The sequence below is a fragment of the Astyanax mexicanus genome, chromosome 7, assembly GCF_023375975.1.
Source record: "Astyanax mexicanus isolate ESR-SI-001 chromosome 7, AstMex3_surface, whole genome shotgun sequence".
Classification (NCBI taxonomy): domain Eukaryota; kingdom Metazoa; phylum Chordata; class Actinopteri; order Characiformes; family Acestrorhamphidae; genus Astyanax; species Astyanax mexicanus.
Genome location: NC_064414.1, coordinates 34,306,261 through 34,326,051, shown reverse-complemented (window position 1 = coordinate 34,326,051; position 19,791 = coordinate 34,306,261). Strand labels below are relative to the sequence as shown.

Sequence of the window (19,791 nt, the reverse complement as noted above, 5' to 3'; positions counted from 1 at the left end):
TATCTGAAAATTATTGAATGGAGAACCATGATTTCAGAGAACACAGCAAATAGGTTCATGTGTATCTGCCCAGAGGGTCCTATTCAATTTGCAATCCTTCCCTATAGGGATCAGAAAAGCTGTGTGTTTGCACATCTGTGTCAGCAGCGAATGCATTTATTAGAAGGGGTGTCCTCATTTAGACCTATAGTACAACAATCTACTCACATGAATGGTATCAATGCTGTGCATACTACAGTAATCCAGTGTTGTAAATACCTGTATCTCTCTAGTGTAAAAACACATGTAAACACACGTAACTGCAGGCCATGTGCGGTTCACACATAGCCAGTATTTTCATATGTAATATCTTCTTGATTTTTAATTATTCATTTTATTGTATTTTATTGTTTTTTTAATGCATTGTTTTTTTTCTTTTATCATGCCTATTTTGGATTTTATGTTCCTATATTTTATTCTTGTTTGTGTATTGTTTGAATTTGCCACTGTTTTGAAAGGTGCTATACAAATAAACTTTCCTTGTCTAAATAAACCTTATTATACTCCATGCAAAACTAGTGAAATAACAGTGCTTTCAGTACCTCTGTCTATCACTGCCCTCAAGTGGTCATCTCTGGTTAGTTTACTGTTTTAGAAAGGCTTTAGTGGTGTCTATACAAGAATCAGGATCCCTGTTCTTCTGTCTCCTTTTTCAGTGATTCTGATTTAATTCAGCAGATAATTCAGATGTCCATCTGAGTTTAAGGATTATAATAACTAGAAATAGTAACTAGAGGTGTAAGAAAATATCAACACTGTATCACAATATTTTGTTTTACAAAACTTTAGCAATTTTTAATTATTAGTCCATCTGTAAAGATTGGTGTCAGAAAGTGGTTCATTCAGTGTTGAATGTAAACCCAACCCACTACATATCACTGTTGTACTGATTAGACTGTCATCAGATTCCACATTAAGGTTTTCTTTGGATAAAAAGTCAATCATACAGTAAAAGCAAGCCCACTAACCTTTGATTTTCTTTAAAAAAAGTATTTAAAGAAATGGTTGGCTGCATGTTGAAAAAACTGATATTTATGAAAATAAATAACTATATATGCATGCACATTGTATTTTTCTAAAAGATGCAAAGCTATTTTTATGTTATCAAGAAGACACAAACCTGAAATTGATAAAATGTATTATCATGCAATTTATTGAATAAATGGATAAACAATGAACCAAACAGAATTGGAAAAAAGCGTATTACATTAACTAATATTCACATTAATGAACCAGGGGACGATTCTCATTCCTGTTACTGGCACTCACTCTTGCTACTGGCACTCACTCCTGTTACTGGCACTCATTCCTGTTACTGGTACTCACTCCTGTTACTGGCACTCATTCCTGTTACTGGCACTCACTCCTGTTACTGGCACTCACTCCTGTGACTGGTACTCACTCCTGTTACTGGAACTTTTTCCTGTTACTGGTACTCATTCCTCTTACTTTTTATGGTTTAAGTAACGGGACTGAAAGTAACAGAAATCAATTTTAACATGACAAATAGCTAAGTGGCAGCTATGCTAATAGCATGAGGACACTGAGCACATTCTACTGATTTTCCCAAAAATTGTATTTTAAAAACAAACAAATAACATCTAAGAATTAATTTAGGTAACAGGACAGAGTGCTGATGTTAAAATCTATGGATTTATTATGGGAAAATATATTTTTTAAAGCATAGATGGAATTTGGAGTTGTACAACAGTGCAAGAAAATACATATCTGGAAGATTTAGTTAGTTAGAGAGTGTGGATAGGTAACAAATGCTATTTGCTAAGTTATTTGTGTGCACATTTATCAACTCTGTGGGAGTTAATGCAACACATGACTGCTGTGTAGCATCTATAATCTGTCAGGGTTCAGGACATACCTTCCTATGAGAGGAGTCTAATTTTGCCCCGTTATTCATTGTTGATGCATGTGGTGCGTGCTATAGGAATGTATGTAAATGGCATTCTTGGGGGTATCTTCTTTCTCTCCTGGCCGCTCTGAGATCAGTCAGATCTATGTAAAGAGAGCAGCTGGCCAAGATCTCCTGAAACAGAAGCGTGCTTGTGGGCGCCGCCGCAGGGGGGCTGTGGATCACGTGACCCGGCGTTTCCAGGGGTTTCCTAAACTTTGCGACCACCGAGAAAAAACTCGGGAGCAGAGTGAGAGCAGCCGGCCGGCCGCAGCTCTAAGAGAGAGAGAGAGAGAGAGAGAGAGAGAGAGAGAGAGAGAGAGAGAGAGAAAAGAGAGATGTAGAGCTAGTTTAGCTGTGTAAGTTTAGGACACGTTTACACAGGACTTGGACGCATAATGTCATGAGTTAGCTAGCTAGTTAAACATTTACCTAAAAGTCTTTATTTAGGGAACTTTAAGCGGAGAACTGAAAGCGAGAAAGAGAGATGATAAAGGAGTTTTAAAGGAGCTTTCTGCCTGTACTTCTTAACTACCGTTTGGAGTATTTTAAAAAGGAGAAGCAGCGCTCTCTCTGTCTCTCGCTGTGTGTGTGTGCGTGCGTTTATGTGCGTGTGTTTATTATATATGTGTGTGTGGAGCGCGAGGCAGATGTTGTTGCCGGGCGCGCGACTGCTGCCACGCGGGAGCCCGTAAAGCGAAGAGGAGAAGAGAAAGGTATGAGAAAGAACTCCCCAGGACTAAAACTATACTAAACACACTTTTCTCACGGGTTAAATGTGTTAAAAATACTGGTTTATAGAGGAGTATGAGTATAACGATTTAGACACCCTTCAGTAAATCTTATTATAGTATATAATATGCGGTTTGTGGGGTGTTTGGTTGGTGTAAATGCCGGTTTTGTGGTGAGGGGACTGATGTGGGTGTTTCCTCAGTGTGAGAAAGTCCTCTGTTAGCGCCTCTCTGAGGTCCATGATAAACTCTCCAGAGTCTGTGGCAAACCATTCTAGTATAAAATCACACCAGAGATACAAGTACTATGCCATTTTACTGATAAAAGCTCAAATTTAGGTTTTCTGTAATGCAGTTTTTACTAAAAGAGTAGAAATAATGTCAGATATACATGTATGTAAAGTCATTCTGACTAGTCATATTGCTAGACCCTCATGTCCTTAATATACCGGTAAGTCAGACTAGTCCATTGATAGTTACTGTTTAAGAACATGGTAATTCATATTTTACTAGTGAAAATGTAGTTATATAGTTAATTACAGATATCTGCAACTTTTATCACTAGTACAAAATGTAGCTCTTGATATTAAAAATGATGAGTTTCTTTGATTATACCAAATTGAAAACTCTGGAATATAATCAAGAGAAAGATGGATGTTTGATCACAAGCCATCAAACCAAGTTGAATTTTTGCACCAGGAGTGGCTTAAAGTTATCCAAAAGCAGTGTGTAAGACTGGTGGAGGAGAACATGCCAAGATGCATGAAAACTGTGATTGAAAACTAGGTTTAATCCACCAAATACTGATTTCTCTTAAAACTTTATAAATGTGACCTTTTTTTTTTTGTTTTGCAGTATTTAAGGTCTGAAAGCTTTGCATCTTTTTTGTTATTTCAGTAATTTCTAATTTTCTGCAAATGAATGCTTTAAACTGTATTTTGATTTGGGATTTGGGAGAAATTTATAATTTTATTCTATTAATCATTTATAGACTAAAACAACAATATTCATTTTACTCAAACATATACATATAAAGAGCAAAAACAGAGAAACTGATTCATAAACTAGTGTGGTAAACTAAGTGGTGTTTAAATTTTTTTCCAAAGCTGTATAGAAGCTGCTTGAAAGAATCTCAGTAGATAGTGATTCTGTCAGATCTCTTTTATGTGGCAGTGATTTTCATATATTACACTTTTCCTTAACAGAAATACAAGGAGATTATGTTTGCACTGTGTTTAATATAACGCTGCTGTAAGGTTAAAAGAGGCTGGTTACTATTCTAAAAAAATAAAATAAAAAAAATAAAATAAATAAAATATATTAATAATAATGAAGCTAAACAAAACTATTGAAATTAAATTAATGCTCGTTCATCTCTTTAAATGGTACTTTTAGTAGTAAAACTTGCATTATAGAGATCTTGAATAAGTTAGGAGTTGTATTGCTGGTATGCTTTGTGCTTAAACGGCTTGGTGTGAGTTACTAATGACCAATCCTATTTGATGTAGTAAACAGAAATGTGCTTCTGTTCATTCAGACTGCTGCTCTTTTTCCATCTGTAATTAGCCACTAAGCAGACTATATACAAGAAAGTCCACAAATAGCAAAAGGAAAAAAAAGAACAATCATGATTTCATAAAAAAAAACAATATATATTAATAAAAATATTAGTCTCAGTTCTGATTCCTGCAACCATTTTATTATTTAGCTTAAACTTATTTAGCTATAAGTCTTACACACATGCTTTATATAGGTATTACAAACTGAAAAACTCATCACCCCATGAAAGTAATACTGATGGCCACACTTTTCACACTGGTTGTTAATTTTATGTAGCACCAAACACAGTGATAAGCCTAATGGTTTATGGGTGTCATGGGTGTTTTATGGTAGGTAAAAGCAGGTTTACAGGTTTATCTTAAAACCATATGCTAGTGGAGTTTCTTTTATTCTTTTTTTATTTTGATGTTTGTTTAATATACAGATATTTATTTGGAGTAAACAATTAGCATGATATTTAGTGGTACTTAGGACACTATATCTTAGTAATCAATATCATCAACAACGCCTAAATGATACTGATGAATCAGTAACATTGCAATAATTTGTTTTTGTGATCAATTTTGCGATAAATTATAGAACACACAAAGACAGACACACATATCCACACCAAATTATCTGTTATTGTCTTGTTTCATTACTGAGTGCTTATTTTGTTTCATTACTAATATAGATCATCTAATGATGATATATAATATAATATAATATAATAAAATTAAAAGAACTATATGATTTAATTTCTCACTTTTCCAATAATCTTAATAATACATTATTTACCACTTGAAATTATGAAAAAACTCTAAATTTTTTTTCATGAATTGATCACTTTTTATAATTCAGAAGAATCTTTAATATATAAAAGCTGTCCTGTATGACAGTTTATTTACATCAGTACTGTCTGTGTACTGAAATTCAAAGCTCTACTACTGCAGCTCATTGAGATAAAATGCTGAATTCTAGCCACTACTCTCCATCAAACAGCCAATAACAAAATTGGTACATGGGCTTGCCCAGTGTGCTTGCCATCCTTTTATCCTGCCTCCACCACAGCCCTCCCCTGCCACAGCTACAACCATGGAGCCAGGCGGCACCAGCGAGCCTGTCACTGGTGATAGTGGATTTATCTCGCAAGAGAACTCCCTCTAAACAGCGCCTGTCTCCCAGGAGGCGCCATCACGCACTGCTGAACCGCAAAGCGCTCAGTAATGAAACAAGACAAAAACACAGGGCTGAAACACGCTCCCTAAACTCGCATAGCTCACACCTCTCTGATACTGATTCTAGCTTCCTCCCAGGGTGTCATGTTACTTGACATAAAATAGCACTAAATTATTTCGGTGTAACAAACAAAAAAGCCCCACCAAGGGATGCCCATGTGGTTCCACCATGTGCTATCCCAACAGTGAATGAACAAACGTATTGACCTCTTGACCAGTTACTGTAGATCGGTCAATAAATGTATAAAGAACTATGTGCTTGCACACTAAAAACAGACTTCAAAAATGTTCCATTGGCAGACAAAGCATAGGTTTTCTGTAAGAGGATTTATAATCCAGCTATAATGAAGCATGGTTATGAAAATAACAGAACTGCTGTTTCTCAGTCTTGCATTCTACACGTGATGCCACTTTCAGACTGTGAGAGCAGCCATTAATGTAATTTGTATGAGGATGATAAACAGAGTGATGTCCGTTTCTGCTTCAGCAGATCATCAGATTTGTCAAACGCTTCAGTGGGTTTTGAATATGTAAAGATCTCAGCTCAGCCGCCGCCGCTGACAGTTTGATGGCTATGGCATAATAAGCTCACATAATTGGTTTATATTTACTTACAGTGCAAACTATCATTCACTGACGGCCTGAAAATTGTGTCTTTTCCTAAATGATACGCTTTGTGCAGATAATTTACTTACTTGATGGACCCAAATAGTAGAAAAATTCCTCCTACATTTGATGTCTCTGAATGTACATTTCATGTCGCTGACTGTTGGTTTGACTGGAAACAGTCTGAAAAATATATCTGACAGTTTGGTTCATACACGCATACACTGTTTCAAGTACTGCCTCACTGCAGGCAGCATTCGTTGAAGGACAGAGACATTGGCCTGCTGCAGTCACAACATGTAACAACAGAACTGCAATATGTCGTATTGTCCATATTGTGCAGCACTGCTGTGTTGTCTTAGAGTCCTAGAACATGAGTTCAGTGAGAGCTATATATATTAGGTGCTGAACTAAATATGACTAAAGATAAATAAAAGGATAGAAAAGAGACTTGTATTGTGTCCCATGACTTTTTCCATAATCAACGCAGGGTAAAGTGTGTTAATAGTGTTTCTGTCAAATATATCTATTGCTTGTTTTATTACCACAGAACAAACACAACAGGACACTGAATGTATATATCTGTAGTCTCTCATCTATATAATTTCATCACAGGTTTGTGTTTATTAAATTATCTTAGGTTCTAAGGCTTTCCGAATTGACCTTTCAAGTAAATATAATCCCTTTAAATAGTTTTAAAACAGTCATATAATATCTATTAGTAACTGCAAGTTCAGCCCCAAATCCCATCCCCCACACGAGGCATTTGAAGAGCAAATAAACTCCTTGGAATTCGGGGGTCTTGAACCTCTGCTGAAAGGACACTTCAGCGAGTGATTCAGAGAGTGTTTCTGTACAAACTTTATAAGAAGTGCTAAAAAAAAGCTTTTAGTCAGGGTTACCTGCAGACTGGAGAAGGGAGTTTAATATTGACACTAATGATCACAGTTATTTTATTATTTTATTGTAAAAATACAATAATCATCATATAGATGTAAATAAATTAATGAGAATGAGAAACCCTGCAGGATACAGAACATTACAGCAGTATTATTAAGCCAAATGTGCTTTAGTCAAAGTACTCAGTTCAATGGCCTGTTACCATATGAAGTCATTTGTTTAGGTTGAACAGATGACCCCCCCCCCCTCTCTTTTTTGTTGTTTTTTTTACAGTTTAGCTCTTAAACAAGAATGAGATTGTGGTCCAGTGAAGGCATTTCATCCTCACAGCTGCCGAGAGTGGGCAGGTGATGACAGTGGTTGCTGTTTATTGAGTAGAAAGGAACAAAGCTGAGGCTGTCTGAGTGTACTGGCTTTCCTTTCTGTTCTAAGTGGTCATGAATGTTCCACTGTCAGAAGTCTGATTCACCTCAAACAGCCGGCTAGCTGACTTCATGCATTTTCTGTATATTCTGTGGGGTGTCTTCTGTACTAGGTTAAACAGGACAGTAAGAAATAAAAACACATTTCAGAAGGATTTTAACAGCCAATTACTTTCCCCTAATGCAGGTCAGCTCTGTGTCATGTCCTGACCTGGGATGAACCCGAATGCTGTTTGAGTCAGCATCCGACTGTCTGGCACCGGTGAACAACTTTTCTTAAAGGCCCTGGAGGAAATTCCAATCCCTCGTGCTGAACAGAAACCAGGTGAAGAATGAGGAATAAATATGCCATCCTTATCATCTGCATTGTGGCACTCGTCATCATTGAAAAGGAAAATAATATCATATCAAGGTGAGTTTTTAATGCATTAAGTTTGTATTATCTTGATGACATATTGAATTTTCATCCCTCTGGGGTCTAAGAATGTGCCAGCATGAAAAATGTTATGTTTCCCAATGTATCCAATAATATTTTTGAGATTATACAGCTTACAAATACAGTTCAAATATCCTGAATGTTTACAGTCTGAACTTTTGAACGCATTTTAGTATAAGATCATACATAACTCAAATCTAGAGTTATGAGGCTATAAATAAAACTGATTCTTTGCCTCACTGAAGAAGCACCTTTAATTGGATTGCATTTAATTGCATTTAAAGTCATTCCACTACTATACGATTAAGTAGGTTCTTTATTGATGTCCATTAGTCAGGTTCATGCAAAGCACAGACAAGCATAAACAGACGAACAAATCGACTGATTACAGATAAGAGGCAGATGGCCCACAAATGAGTCCACAAGACAGACATGGCATTATTATCGCAACGATATTAAAAGAAACAAAGAAATGTTACATTTTACATGCTGGGTTAAATGCAGTAAACAAGATTTGTTTTAATTATGTGGCTTGGTTGTTTGTAAAGAATGTAAACGTTGGGTAACAATTCAAATAAAAGTTTTAAGTCTCATTTATGCTCAACATTACAATTCAAATACAGACTAAGGCTTCTTTCTGTCATCTGCTTTTATCTCGCCAGTATTTTTGCTAATTCCTTGACAATGTATATATACAAGTTCATTTTTAGAGTGAGTCTAAATGAGCCTTTAGTAAGACCTGTATTTTTAAGAGTATGATAGTTGTAGTTTCATTCATTGGATTCAGCAACAGCCTTATGGCTTCTCTCATAAATATGCTTCAGGTTATTATAATTTCAGTTATTTTGTGGGCGTAAATTAAGGCATGTTGAAATGATATGCATGCAGTACCAATACTAATAGGTCAGGCTGTAAAAAATGATGCTTCTTTACATTATTTTTATTTCTATCTCTTTCAGGGTCTCTGACAAACTCACACTCCGACAGACAGGGCAGACTCCGGAGCCTCCACCCTTCTACAATGGCACCAGTGCACCTGTGGTCGTGGAGTACGATGCTGAAGGCGATGACAACGCCACCCAGTTTCTAGAGGCTGGTGACGGCAGTCAGAAGCACATCCTCTTGTTGGCTGCCACACGCACTGGATCCTCCTTCGTGGGCGAGTTCTTTAACCAGTTGGGATCTAACATGTTCTACCTCTTCGAACCGCTGTGGCATGTTGAGAGGATGCTTTCGCAGGACATGGACATCCCCAATGCCACGGTTTCCTCCTTGGCCTACAGAGACGTGCTGCTGAGCCTGTTCTTGTGTGACTTCTCTTTGCTGGAGCGCTTCATCAGCCCAACCCCTCAGGAACACGTGACCCCTGCACTGTTCCGCAGAGAGTCCAGCATGGCTCTGTGTGAGGAGCAAGTTTGCTCACCAGTAGTAAAACATTTATTTGAGAGATATCGCTGCAAGACACGGCGTTGCGGACCCCTCAACCTGACCTTAGCATCAGAGGCCTGTCTGGGAAAGGAATTCAGAGCTATCAAAACGGTAAGGGTGCGGCAGCTGGAGACACTGCGCTTGCTAGTGGAGGACCCCAGATTAGATATCAAAGTCATACAGTTGGTGAGAGACCCCCGTGCCATTTTGGCCTCGAGAATGGTGGCCTTCTCCAATAAGTATCAAACCTGGAAGAGCTGGGCAGTGAACGGAGAGGTGCCCATAGAAGATGAAGAGGTAAAACGGCTGCAAGGGAACTGCCAACAAATCCGCTTGTCTGCCGAGCTGGGCCTGAGCCGGCCAGACTGGTTGGAGAACCGCTACATGCTAGTGCGCTATGAGGACATTGCCAGGTACCCCATGCAGAAAGCAGCTGAAATGTACAGGTTTACTGGGATTCCCTTCACATCACAGGCGAGGGAGTGGATTCTTAAGAACACCCACGCTTCAGAGGTTGCCAGTGGGGTGTACTCTACACAGAAAAACTCATCTGAACAGGTGGAAAAGTGGCGCTTCAGTATACCCTTCAAATTAGCACAAGTTGTGCAAGATGTTTGTGGACCGACCATGGAACTGTTTGGGTATAAGTTTGTTGACAGTGAACAGACACTGTTTAATAAGTCTATTAGCTTGCTTGAAGAAAAACTATTTAATTTATGATAGCTCACATTTTTAATTTGTTTGTTTTGTTATTTGGCATCTTGTTTGAAGTACTAAAACCAAGCCTGACTACAAGCCTTATTACAAGCAGATAAGTAGCACACTGGAGCACAGATGTTACTGCAGTGCCTTCAGCTCTCATTTTGTGGTGTAGCTTTAATCAGACAAAGTGCTTTCAGCTGGGTTTGGCTAATTTAGATAATGAATTATTAATTCATTATATTTGCTGCTTTAATTTAAAAAGGGTTTATACTTGTTCTACTATGTGTGTGTGTGTGTGAATGAGTTTATGTAGTTCATGGTATTAGTTTTTACATTTTGCGCTTTCTTACTTTAAACTGTGACTGTAGACATTTTTAGCCAATGGCTAGACAGGGAAGTTATTTTTTTAACCAATGTTTAAGAAAACTGTTTTTGTTTTTAATATTTTCGTTTTACTGAACTCTGTGTTATTGCCATGGGCAAGCTGGTATTATTGTGTATAACTACGTTTAATATCAGATGTTATAGTTTTTGAAACAGCATATTTTTTTACTTTGTTTTACATCAACATGTATTCCTCTGGGAAAGGAAGCATTTTGTAGAAACATGCAGGACTCTGAAAGTGGTCAGTGTTCAGTGAACACAATGAAGGCATTATTTTCCAAAAGAGCTAAAGAATGAAACAGACCTCTGCACAGGAAAATAAATGAACTCTAACGTCTGTCATGCTTTGAAAAATGTTTATGTACAATATTATAACAAGAACTGACAACAAGTAGTTCAAAAATTTGGGGGTTATTTAAAAAGGAAACTGACGTAAAATACATTAAAAGGGACTGTTTCATTTTGCAGCAAAAAATGAAAGGCCTGTGGGTTCTGCAGCTGGAATAGGTCATCTACAAATGTCAAAGACTAATAATAAAAGACATTGATGATAAAGGGAGAATTGTTCTTAAGTTTTGCTGACTTTACTTCTTCAGTAACTGTGTTGACTATGAAAACCATAAGGACCTGTAAAAAATGTTTTTTATTTTAGCAATGCTATATAGAACCTAGCTAATAACCAACACCAGTCACTTTTATTAACTGCAGATTGACTCTCAGTCCTTGAGTGATTTAAATCCCCTTCTTTGGGAAAAGGATATTGTGGATTTTGAAGTGGACAATATCCAAGCTAGAAACTCAAATCAGAAAAAGATGGGATTGTAAGAAAAATGCAAATACAAGGACAGGGTTTCTTAAATTTACTTTGACTTGATTTGATTGCAGACAGTGACCCAATATATTTAATGCTTTTTCTGGTCAGCTTCATTTTCTTTGTTAATACACATCCATTTCTGCATTGTCTCTGATCCTTCTCACAACTCTTAAAAAAGGGTAAAAAAAAGTAGTGGGGTAACAGAGCATTTGTTGTCTATTATAACAACTACCGTAATACAGCAATTATTAGTGGTCCCCACATAAGAGACCCCCAACTATGTACTATGTCACATGGAATAAGGCTTAATGCACAATGAATAAATCTTTCATAAATAAATGTTTAATTAAAATATTTTTAGCACAAGAATGAGAATAAGACTTTAATGGGCCCCAATTTGTTAACCATAAGATAAAGTGTTGGCTTTAAAAAACACATATAGGATAACAGGCAATGAAGATTTTTTGGTATTATTTTTTCCAGTTATTCCTGCAAACACATCTTACTTTTTTCATCTCTGTTTCAGAGCATATAGCATCCATTCCTTTAAAAAGACACATTTACACATTGAAATTCTTCCAAATCCCTTGAATGGTTTAATGATATAATTTAAAAAAATTAATTCTTTCTTTGAAGAACATAGATTTTAAATGTTTAATACATTTTTATGCCTTTTTTAAGCTGAAGAACCTCTGCCTGTATTTGCTTCTCAATGACTTAAAATACAGTTTTTAAACCAAATATCGATCACAGTCACCTGTTAACATCACCTGTTTTAAACCACATTTGAAACAGCAGTAATAACAGTCATGAATTTTACTGTGGTTTACCATAAAACCGCTAACCGTTTAATCGCTACTGTATATACATAGAAGTACTTGAGTTATAGTTTGAACCTTATACCTCAAAAAGCAATGGAATGTAAATCCTTCAGTTTAACCGACTGGGCTCATCATGCAGGGACACATGCAACATAAAGATGAAGAGTCCAGAAAAGTCAACTGTGTACAGCAGCCTTATTTTCTTTTCCACATTCGTTTTCTTTAACTCATTCACTTCTGCCTGTAGTGCTGGCCGAGCTTCACTGCAGGCTCTCATAAGGCTGCGTTGTGCAAGCAAGCCGGCCAGCGGGAAACAAGGCTCCTCATGTGTGTGTCCCGCTCTCAGGATGTGCCGCGCCCACTCTGGACTGCTCTGACCACACTGAGGCTCACACTGCCGCTGAACGACTCTTTCATACTCTCTCTCTCTCCACTGCCTCACTGCCTCCAGCCTTTAGAGCACACAAACGTGCCTATTCACCTCTCAACACCCCCTCACCCCCACCCCTCACGCTACTGCTCACACCACCAGTCTATGAAGAAGACATTAATGCATACTTAATATACTATAACAACATTTGTCATTTATTATTAAAGGACATACAGAAACGCCTCAGAAATTGATTATACATTTAAGAAATAAAAAAAAAGATAATGTGGAAAAAGATACTAAAAAAAAAAGATTGGAAGCAAAAATTTGGCTCTGGGTTTAGAAGCCTTGCTAATATTTTGCTCAAAGCAAAGTGAAGTGAAAACACTCTAATGTTTAACTTCAGTACCCCAACTGAGCTCTCCGCAGGGAGCGAGGGAGCAGTAAGGGATTGATAAAGGGGGGTTGGGAAGGGAAAGGGGGCATTCGTTCCAGAATTCCTCCGTTGACCTCAAATGTCTGTAGAAAGAAACCTTGTTACCCATGAAGAATCAGGAAGTTGCATAATACAAACTACTAGTGTAAAATATATATATATATATATATATATATATATATTGAAAAGCCTCTGAAATATAATCAAGAGGAGGATGGATGATCACTAACCATCAAACCAAGAATCATCCAAAAGCAGTGTGTAAGACTGGTGGAGGAGAATATATTGATTTCTTAACTCCTAAAATTCTGAGGTCTAAAAGCTCTGCATTTTATTTGTTATTTCTGCCATGACAAATTTTCTGCAAATAAATGCTCTAAATGACAATATTTTTATTTGGAATTTGGAAGAAATAAAAGAACATATATATATATACATATGTATATATATATATATATATATATATATATATATATATATATATATATATATATATATATGTTTGATTTGGGGTTGTAACGTTTACTACTGCTATGTTCATTTTTTATCTGCTTTTAACCATTAAAGTACACATTCTAAAGGCCAGGTTATCAGTAGATTTTCTATACATTCAAATATATATATTTTTATTAATCATCCAGCCAAATGTAAAACAAAACTGCCCAAAAAGCTTATTTATTTTTGTAGTATTACTGTATTATATTACCAAGAATAGCCAAAATATATCTTAAAAATGATTAGTTAAAACATTTGTTTTACTTGTATGCTACCAGTCAAAATTTTGGAGCTTATTTCATTATTTAAAAAAATATGCATTGTATATTAATGCTAAAGTCATCCAAACTAATTACTGAATAAACATAATTGTTGAACAAACCAAAATAAGTATTTAGATTCTACAAAGTAGCACCTGTAGCACCAGTTGCTTAGATGGCAGCTTTGCACACCTTGGCTGGATTTTCTCAATCAGCTTTATGAGCTAGAGTCACCTGGAATGGCTTTCAGTTTACAGCTGTGCCTCGTCATGAGTTAATTACATGAATTTCCTGCTACTGATGGTGTTTCAGACCATTGGTTGTGTTGTGAAGAGGTAGAGTTGGTTCACAGTGAATAACCCTGTTTGAATAATGTTCTAATCCACATTATGGCAAGTAAACTTAACAGCTCAACCAAGTAAAAAAATACTTAAAAGAAATGAGGGTCAGTCAATGTTATACATTTCAAGAACCTAAAGTAAGAATGTGTCCTCAAGTGCAGTCGCAAAGACCATCAAAAACATTATGATGAAACTGGCTCTCATCAGGACTACCCCAGGAAAGAAAGACCAAGAGTTACGGCAACTCAGATAAGAGCCCATCTAATTGTTTCTGAAGTCTGAATCACTTCAGTATTAATGTACAATGTGCGGGAACTGGTCTGTTTAAATTAATCTGTTTAAATTAACATAATTAATTTCTTTCATCACAGTATGATTTTGATTTTTTTTTAACCCTTTTTCACCTGAATATGGTTTTGAGTACTGATGCTTCAGTACAATTTCTATGGAAAAAGTCTAGTTTGGAAATGTCCCTCTTTCCACTTTACTCAAAATAGACAGATAACAGACAGATAATTATTAATTTTTTTCTTACTAATACATCTTGAGGGAGACCCTTATAAAAGAAAAAGAGGTTATATTGTTTTAAACTATACTTTTTATACTTTATACTTTTCTTTTCACATTTTTGTCATTGAGATTGAACATTTATTTTTGTTTTTTTGCTTTACATTTGGAAAAATGTTCTATATTTTTTATATTTTGATTCATACATTTTTTTGTTTTAAAGCAAAAAGATAAAAAAAAAAATACAATTCCTATACTGAGATATGCTGGATGTTTTATATGCCTGTAGGTTATTTCGTTTTTCTTTTTTTATATATATATTTTATTTTTCAAAGCTTTTTTTAGTGTGTTCTATCGTGCATTTGTAGAAAGATAATTTAGTTAGCAATAATTTGACTTGTCTAAGGGTTTCCACCCACCTCTAATTACAGCATGATTTATAGCATTTTCCAACCTACCTTATACAATACTGAAAAGAAGCCTTTAACATTTAGAGAAAATACACAGATTATACCAGCAGAGGGCAGTGGTGGTGTTTCTGGGTTTTCCCTTCAAGCAGGATCATTAAAATAAATAGAAGAAAAAAAAGATTTGATTTTGTTCCTGTCATGTACTGTTTTAACATGCCTGAAAATAGGCACTGTCACATAAAAACCTGTTGCCAGTTTTTTTTTATTTATGAAATTTTGTTAATCGGGCAGTTGTTTTTCATATTGTGTCAAAATTCCATGATAAAAAAAATACTTTTTTTTTTTACATTGACTTCCTTTTTTCTACTTTTTTTGTTTCTACTGTAAAGCTCTTATTTTGGAGACACATTTAATTTATTTTAGTAAAAGTGACAGTTTGACCTTTACAGAAGGCCTCTTATGTGTTTTTACTTAAGTTCTACATGTGTATGATTCACTTACACACAATTTGTTTAAAACATTGCTCACCCAATTTCACTGCTTTATACAGTAGGCTTGAAAACCTTTGTGTGAGTGTTTGCACTAGCATGACCATTTCCTGAGCGGATGTAAGGAGAATCCCCTCTTCAAAGGGTGTGGGGTCCAGCACTAATCCGCAGTTAATGGCTGACAGGCAGGGCTGACCTGCCCTCCCAGTCTGTCCCCGACATGCAGACCACACTAATTCTTACTAACCACTGCTTACTGCGTACTGTACACGAGCTACAGTCCATGAAAACACATTAAAAATAGGAATAAATAGTGTCACTTTTGATAGACAGGATATGATGGGATAATATAATGACAAAAAAGGGACTTTCTTTAATTAACAATAGTTGATAGAATAGTTGATTGCTTCAGTAAATCTTTCCCAAGCACTACAATACAGAGTTACATTCACAAAATGCTGCTTAAAACTTACAAAAAAAAAACTGTACAAAACAGAAGCTTTATGTGAACCACGTTCAGAAGTGGCACTGATTTCTCTGGCCTCTGAGGAATCAGGGATAGATCATCACACCAAGAAAATGTGAAAATGTGTGTAGTGAGATGAATTAGTAATAAAAAATAGAATAAAATAGAATTAGTAAAAAAAAAAATAGATGCTATGGGCTTTGGACCAATGACGAAAGGGATCATACAGACTGTTATCAGGTAATCCAAAAGCCCAGGGCTTGCCATAATATGGGGGGTGTAAACATGGTTTAATTTAAGCTAAAACATTGATTCAATCTCATAACAAACCCTTCCTCCTTTTCTCGTTCTTCAATCTCTGCCTCTTCAGTGAGGAATTGTTCTAAATTAATCTCTGGATTAATCCACAGTATATGTGTAATAAAGTTGTTAAAGTTGGAACATTGCGGAGTTGTGTTACTGTTTGAGCCATGTGGGCTGCACTACACTGGAATTCATTTTCTCCCTTAAAGCTTCTGTGTCTGAGTTTCCTTGTGTTTGATGCTAAAGCTCTCAGCACATTAACAGATTCTATTTAAAGAAGCAGCATCACTACCCTGATGTATAATATAATGAAGTAAAAAAGAAAAAGGCTCCAGTCTGTTTGCCAGGCAAACCACACTACATGTTTATTTTTTTCTCACTTTCAAAAATAGGGATTGAACTTTTTAAAATCAAAATTAATTAGTGAAAGCTTGTCTGATAAATGTGAAAAATATTTTCAGCGACTGACACTACTAATACACAGTATTCTAAATCAGTTTATCTGGTTTTGCTATTTATAGGTATATGTTTGAGTAAAATTAACATTGTTGATTTATTTTATAAACTACGAACAACATTTCTCCCAAAATCCAAATACATATATTGTCATTTAGAGCATTTACTTAGAGAAAATGAGAAATGGCTGGAATAACAAAAGAAAATGCAGAGCTTTCAGACCTCAAATAATGCAAAGAAAACAAGTTCATATTGATAAAGTTCAGAACGAGTTCAGAAATCAATATTTGGTGGAATAACCCTTTTTTTATTTCAGTTTTTGTGCATCTTGGCATGTTTTTCTCCATCAGTCTTACTCACTGCTTTTGGATAACTTTATGCGACTCATAGTGCAAAAATTCAAGCAGTTCAGCTTGGTTTGATGACTTGTGATCATCCATCTTCCTCTTGATTATATTCCAGAGGTTTTCAATTTGGTAAAATCAAAGAAACTCATCATTTCTAAATGGTCTCTTATTTTTTTCCTGAGCTGTAAATAAAATTCCAGTTTCCCAAATTCAACATGGATTATTATTTTTTTATTTAGATTTAAATATCCATCATTAAAAGATTAAGAGAATAAAAAGTGTGATTAGTCATGATTAATGACATTGCTGTAGTTTTTTTTAGGAATATTTAAATCCGTGTATGTTCATTTTAAATAGAGCAATAGCTTTGGACATGTTGTCATGCCTCCTTTTGTTAAAAAAAGAGTGAACGTCTGATATGGCCAAAACTATCTGTAAACAATTGCAAACGTGTGATTTCTGAACAGTGATTTAGTATTAAAGGAAATTGAACAACGCCTGAATCTGTGGCTCATGTGGTTGAGATGACGGAGGCTGCAGGGGAGTGTGGTGAGCCTGTGAGTCAGCCAAAAGCAGCCCTTTGTCAAACATTTCCTCTCACATTTGAAGTCACTGATACATAAATTACTTGCACTGCTGCTTTGAACTGTTTACAAGAGTGGCAAAAGTCTGTCTCCCTGAGTGTGTCTCAGTGACCTCGTCCTTCATTCTAATTAACACAAACAAGCAAAATCTACAGATACAAATCAGCGTGTGTTCCCAGGCCAGAACGAGGAACCAGCGCAAACACAGATGTTTTAAGGCCTCTTTCCAGATAATTTCCAGCTTTGGTGATACCAAGGCATTTCTTTAAATGGCTGACTGTGTTAAAAGGTGGTTGGCTGGGCAGGGTGGAGACGGAGAGACTGGCTGGAAGACAGTTTTTTTGGGGAAAAAGCAGCCAATCAGGTGCTGAGTGAAGACAGCCCAGGCCGTGTGAGTGCTGAAGGCCGTCCACTCACATCAGGCTTCAGCGCTGTAGCCAAGCCGCCACGCTCCACCTCCTAACCCGCCCACTACAGGACGTACGCGGGGAAGACTCTTATGAATATTTCAAACATAGATAACAAAACCAAGCCCTGAGAGGTCAACCATGCCTCAAATCAGTCCAGCGCACAGGCTGGGGTAGCATTAAGGCCTCCTCTCATGGAGAAATATTTTTTTTTTTCAGGGTCTTTGTGTTTAGAGAGCATTTTTAGCACACTGAACATTACACGGGTTCTGATATACAGTACATATTAAGGACTAATGTATTTGCATTTATCCAAAAATCCTAAAAATAAAATTACATATTAATGTTTTATGTTCTAGGACGTTTAATAGCTTAAGTTAACTAGTTTAATTTAAGTACTGTTGGTCTCTGTGCATCCCTAATGTTAAATCCTAATGTTTTTATTGTTGTTTTTACAATAAAAATAAAATAACGGTTATTTTTGCTTATGCATGTTAGTATGGACCAAATTCAAATATCACAATATATTTTTCACTATACTAAAACTGGCATAGCTTGTTTTTTATTTCCTCTATTAAAAAAACACCAAAGCAGATCTTGTACTACAAATAATGTAGTGTAATTAAAATGTAATCACTCAAATTATCCCATGGAGATTTGTTTTTAGGGAGCATTTTGAGCACATTTAACATTACATAGGTTTTGATACACGTATTAAGAACTAATTTATTTGCATGTATCCTAAATATTCATATTACAAAATGATATATTAATATTTTATGTTTTAGAACCTTTAATTGCTTAAGTTAACTGGTTTAATTTTTAGCAATTTTGGTCTCTGTGCACCCTTAAAATTAAATCCTGATGTTTTTATTGTAGTTTTTACAATACAAAAATATATATTTTTTCCAGCTAATGCTTGCTGGTACAGATTAAATTCTAATGTCTTGTTAGGTATTAATCTCAATAGCTAGGATAAATAAAAAATGCACACCAAGCAAAAGTCTGGGTCTCAGAAGGGTTCATTCTTTCCACAAACTTGCTTTGTAACACATGGGGTGGTAATGCTCCATCGCCACAACCGAAAACCACCAGTAGCCTACTATACAATGAAGCCACTAAAAGCTCAATAAATACAAGTATGCCACTACAAACTCTGTACTGCTCAGCACTTATTTCTGTTTGACATTTAAACGCTCTTCAACTGCCTCTCATAATATACCTGAATAACTGATATTGACAGCAATATCCACAGCTGTGGTCTTTCATTAAAGTGAGAAAAGTAAAGTGGAGGCCTGGCAGAGTGGCAGGAGAATGGCATGCCCGCTCCATTATGGTCATTCACAGGAGCGATGAGCTGTCCATCCCTGTCCAGTCCCTGGACTACGCTGTAACGTGAGAGGCTGTACATCTGCGTGTGGCTACATGTCGTACAGCTCTAAAGAGTATAAAACCCTATCACTTACACAAGACTGCTCCCACCATTGTGCTGCATACCAGCAGCTGCCATACACTCTGCTTGGAAACACTACAGAGACCTGTTTGATTCACCACTTCTCAACACAGTTCAGATAAAAAGGTATGCGTGATAAGACCAAAATAAAAGCACTCAAAATATGCTATTGGGAAAAAATGTATGTTTCTTGCTAAATCAAGGGTATTAAACATTTATTATCTTACTTTAAGCTTTCTGCCTATATTATTTTAGAAACTTTTTTAGAACATTTTAGTGATTTCAGATTCTGGAATATTGTTAGTGAGGTCAGTAATGAGGTGATGTAGTAATCATCCAACTCCCTATCTCATGCCAAAAGTATTGAATAGAGCACCAACATTCCAGAGAATACAGTTCCACTGCGTCACAGCTCCATGCTGGGGGCTTTATACAGCTCTAGCTCTAGGAAAAAAATATATATGAGTTCAGTTTCTAAATCAGTTTCTTTGATTGTGCTATT

At 36.1% G+C, this 19,791-nt stretch overlaps 1 protein-coding gene across 1 annotated transcript; it reads left to right on the top strand.

The window, feature by feature from the left end:
• Positions 1-2,165: 2,165 nt before the first annotated feature.
• Positions 2,166-12,923, top strand: chst3a (carbohydrate (chondroitin 6) sulfotransferase 3a). Its single transcript, XM_007249490.4, has 3 exons — positions 2,166-2,661; positions 7,569-7,793; positions 8,777-12,923. The coding sequence occupies exons 2-3, from the start codon at positions 7,714-7,716 to the stop codon at positions 9,963-9,965; spliced, it is 1,269 nt and encodes a 422-aa protein (XP_007249552.3). The 5' UTR covers positions 2,166-2,661; positions 7,569-7,713; the 3' UTR covers positions 9,966-12,923.
• The last annotated feature ends 6,868 nt before the right edge of the window (positions 12,924-19,791 follow it).

Coding starts and splice junctions, on each gene's coding strand:
- chst3a (XM_007249490.4), top strand. CDS start 7,714: ATGAGGAATAAATATGCCATCCTTATCATCTGCATTGTGGCACTCGTC. Junction 7,794..8,776: donor GAAAATAATATCATATCAAG/GTGAGTTTTTAA, acceptor TATCTCTTTCAG/GGTCTCTGACAAACTCACAC.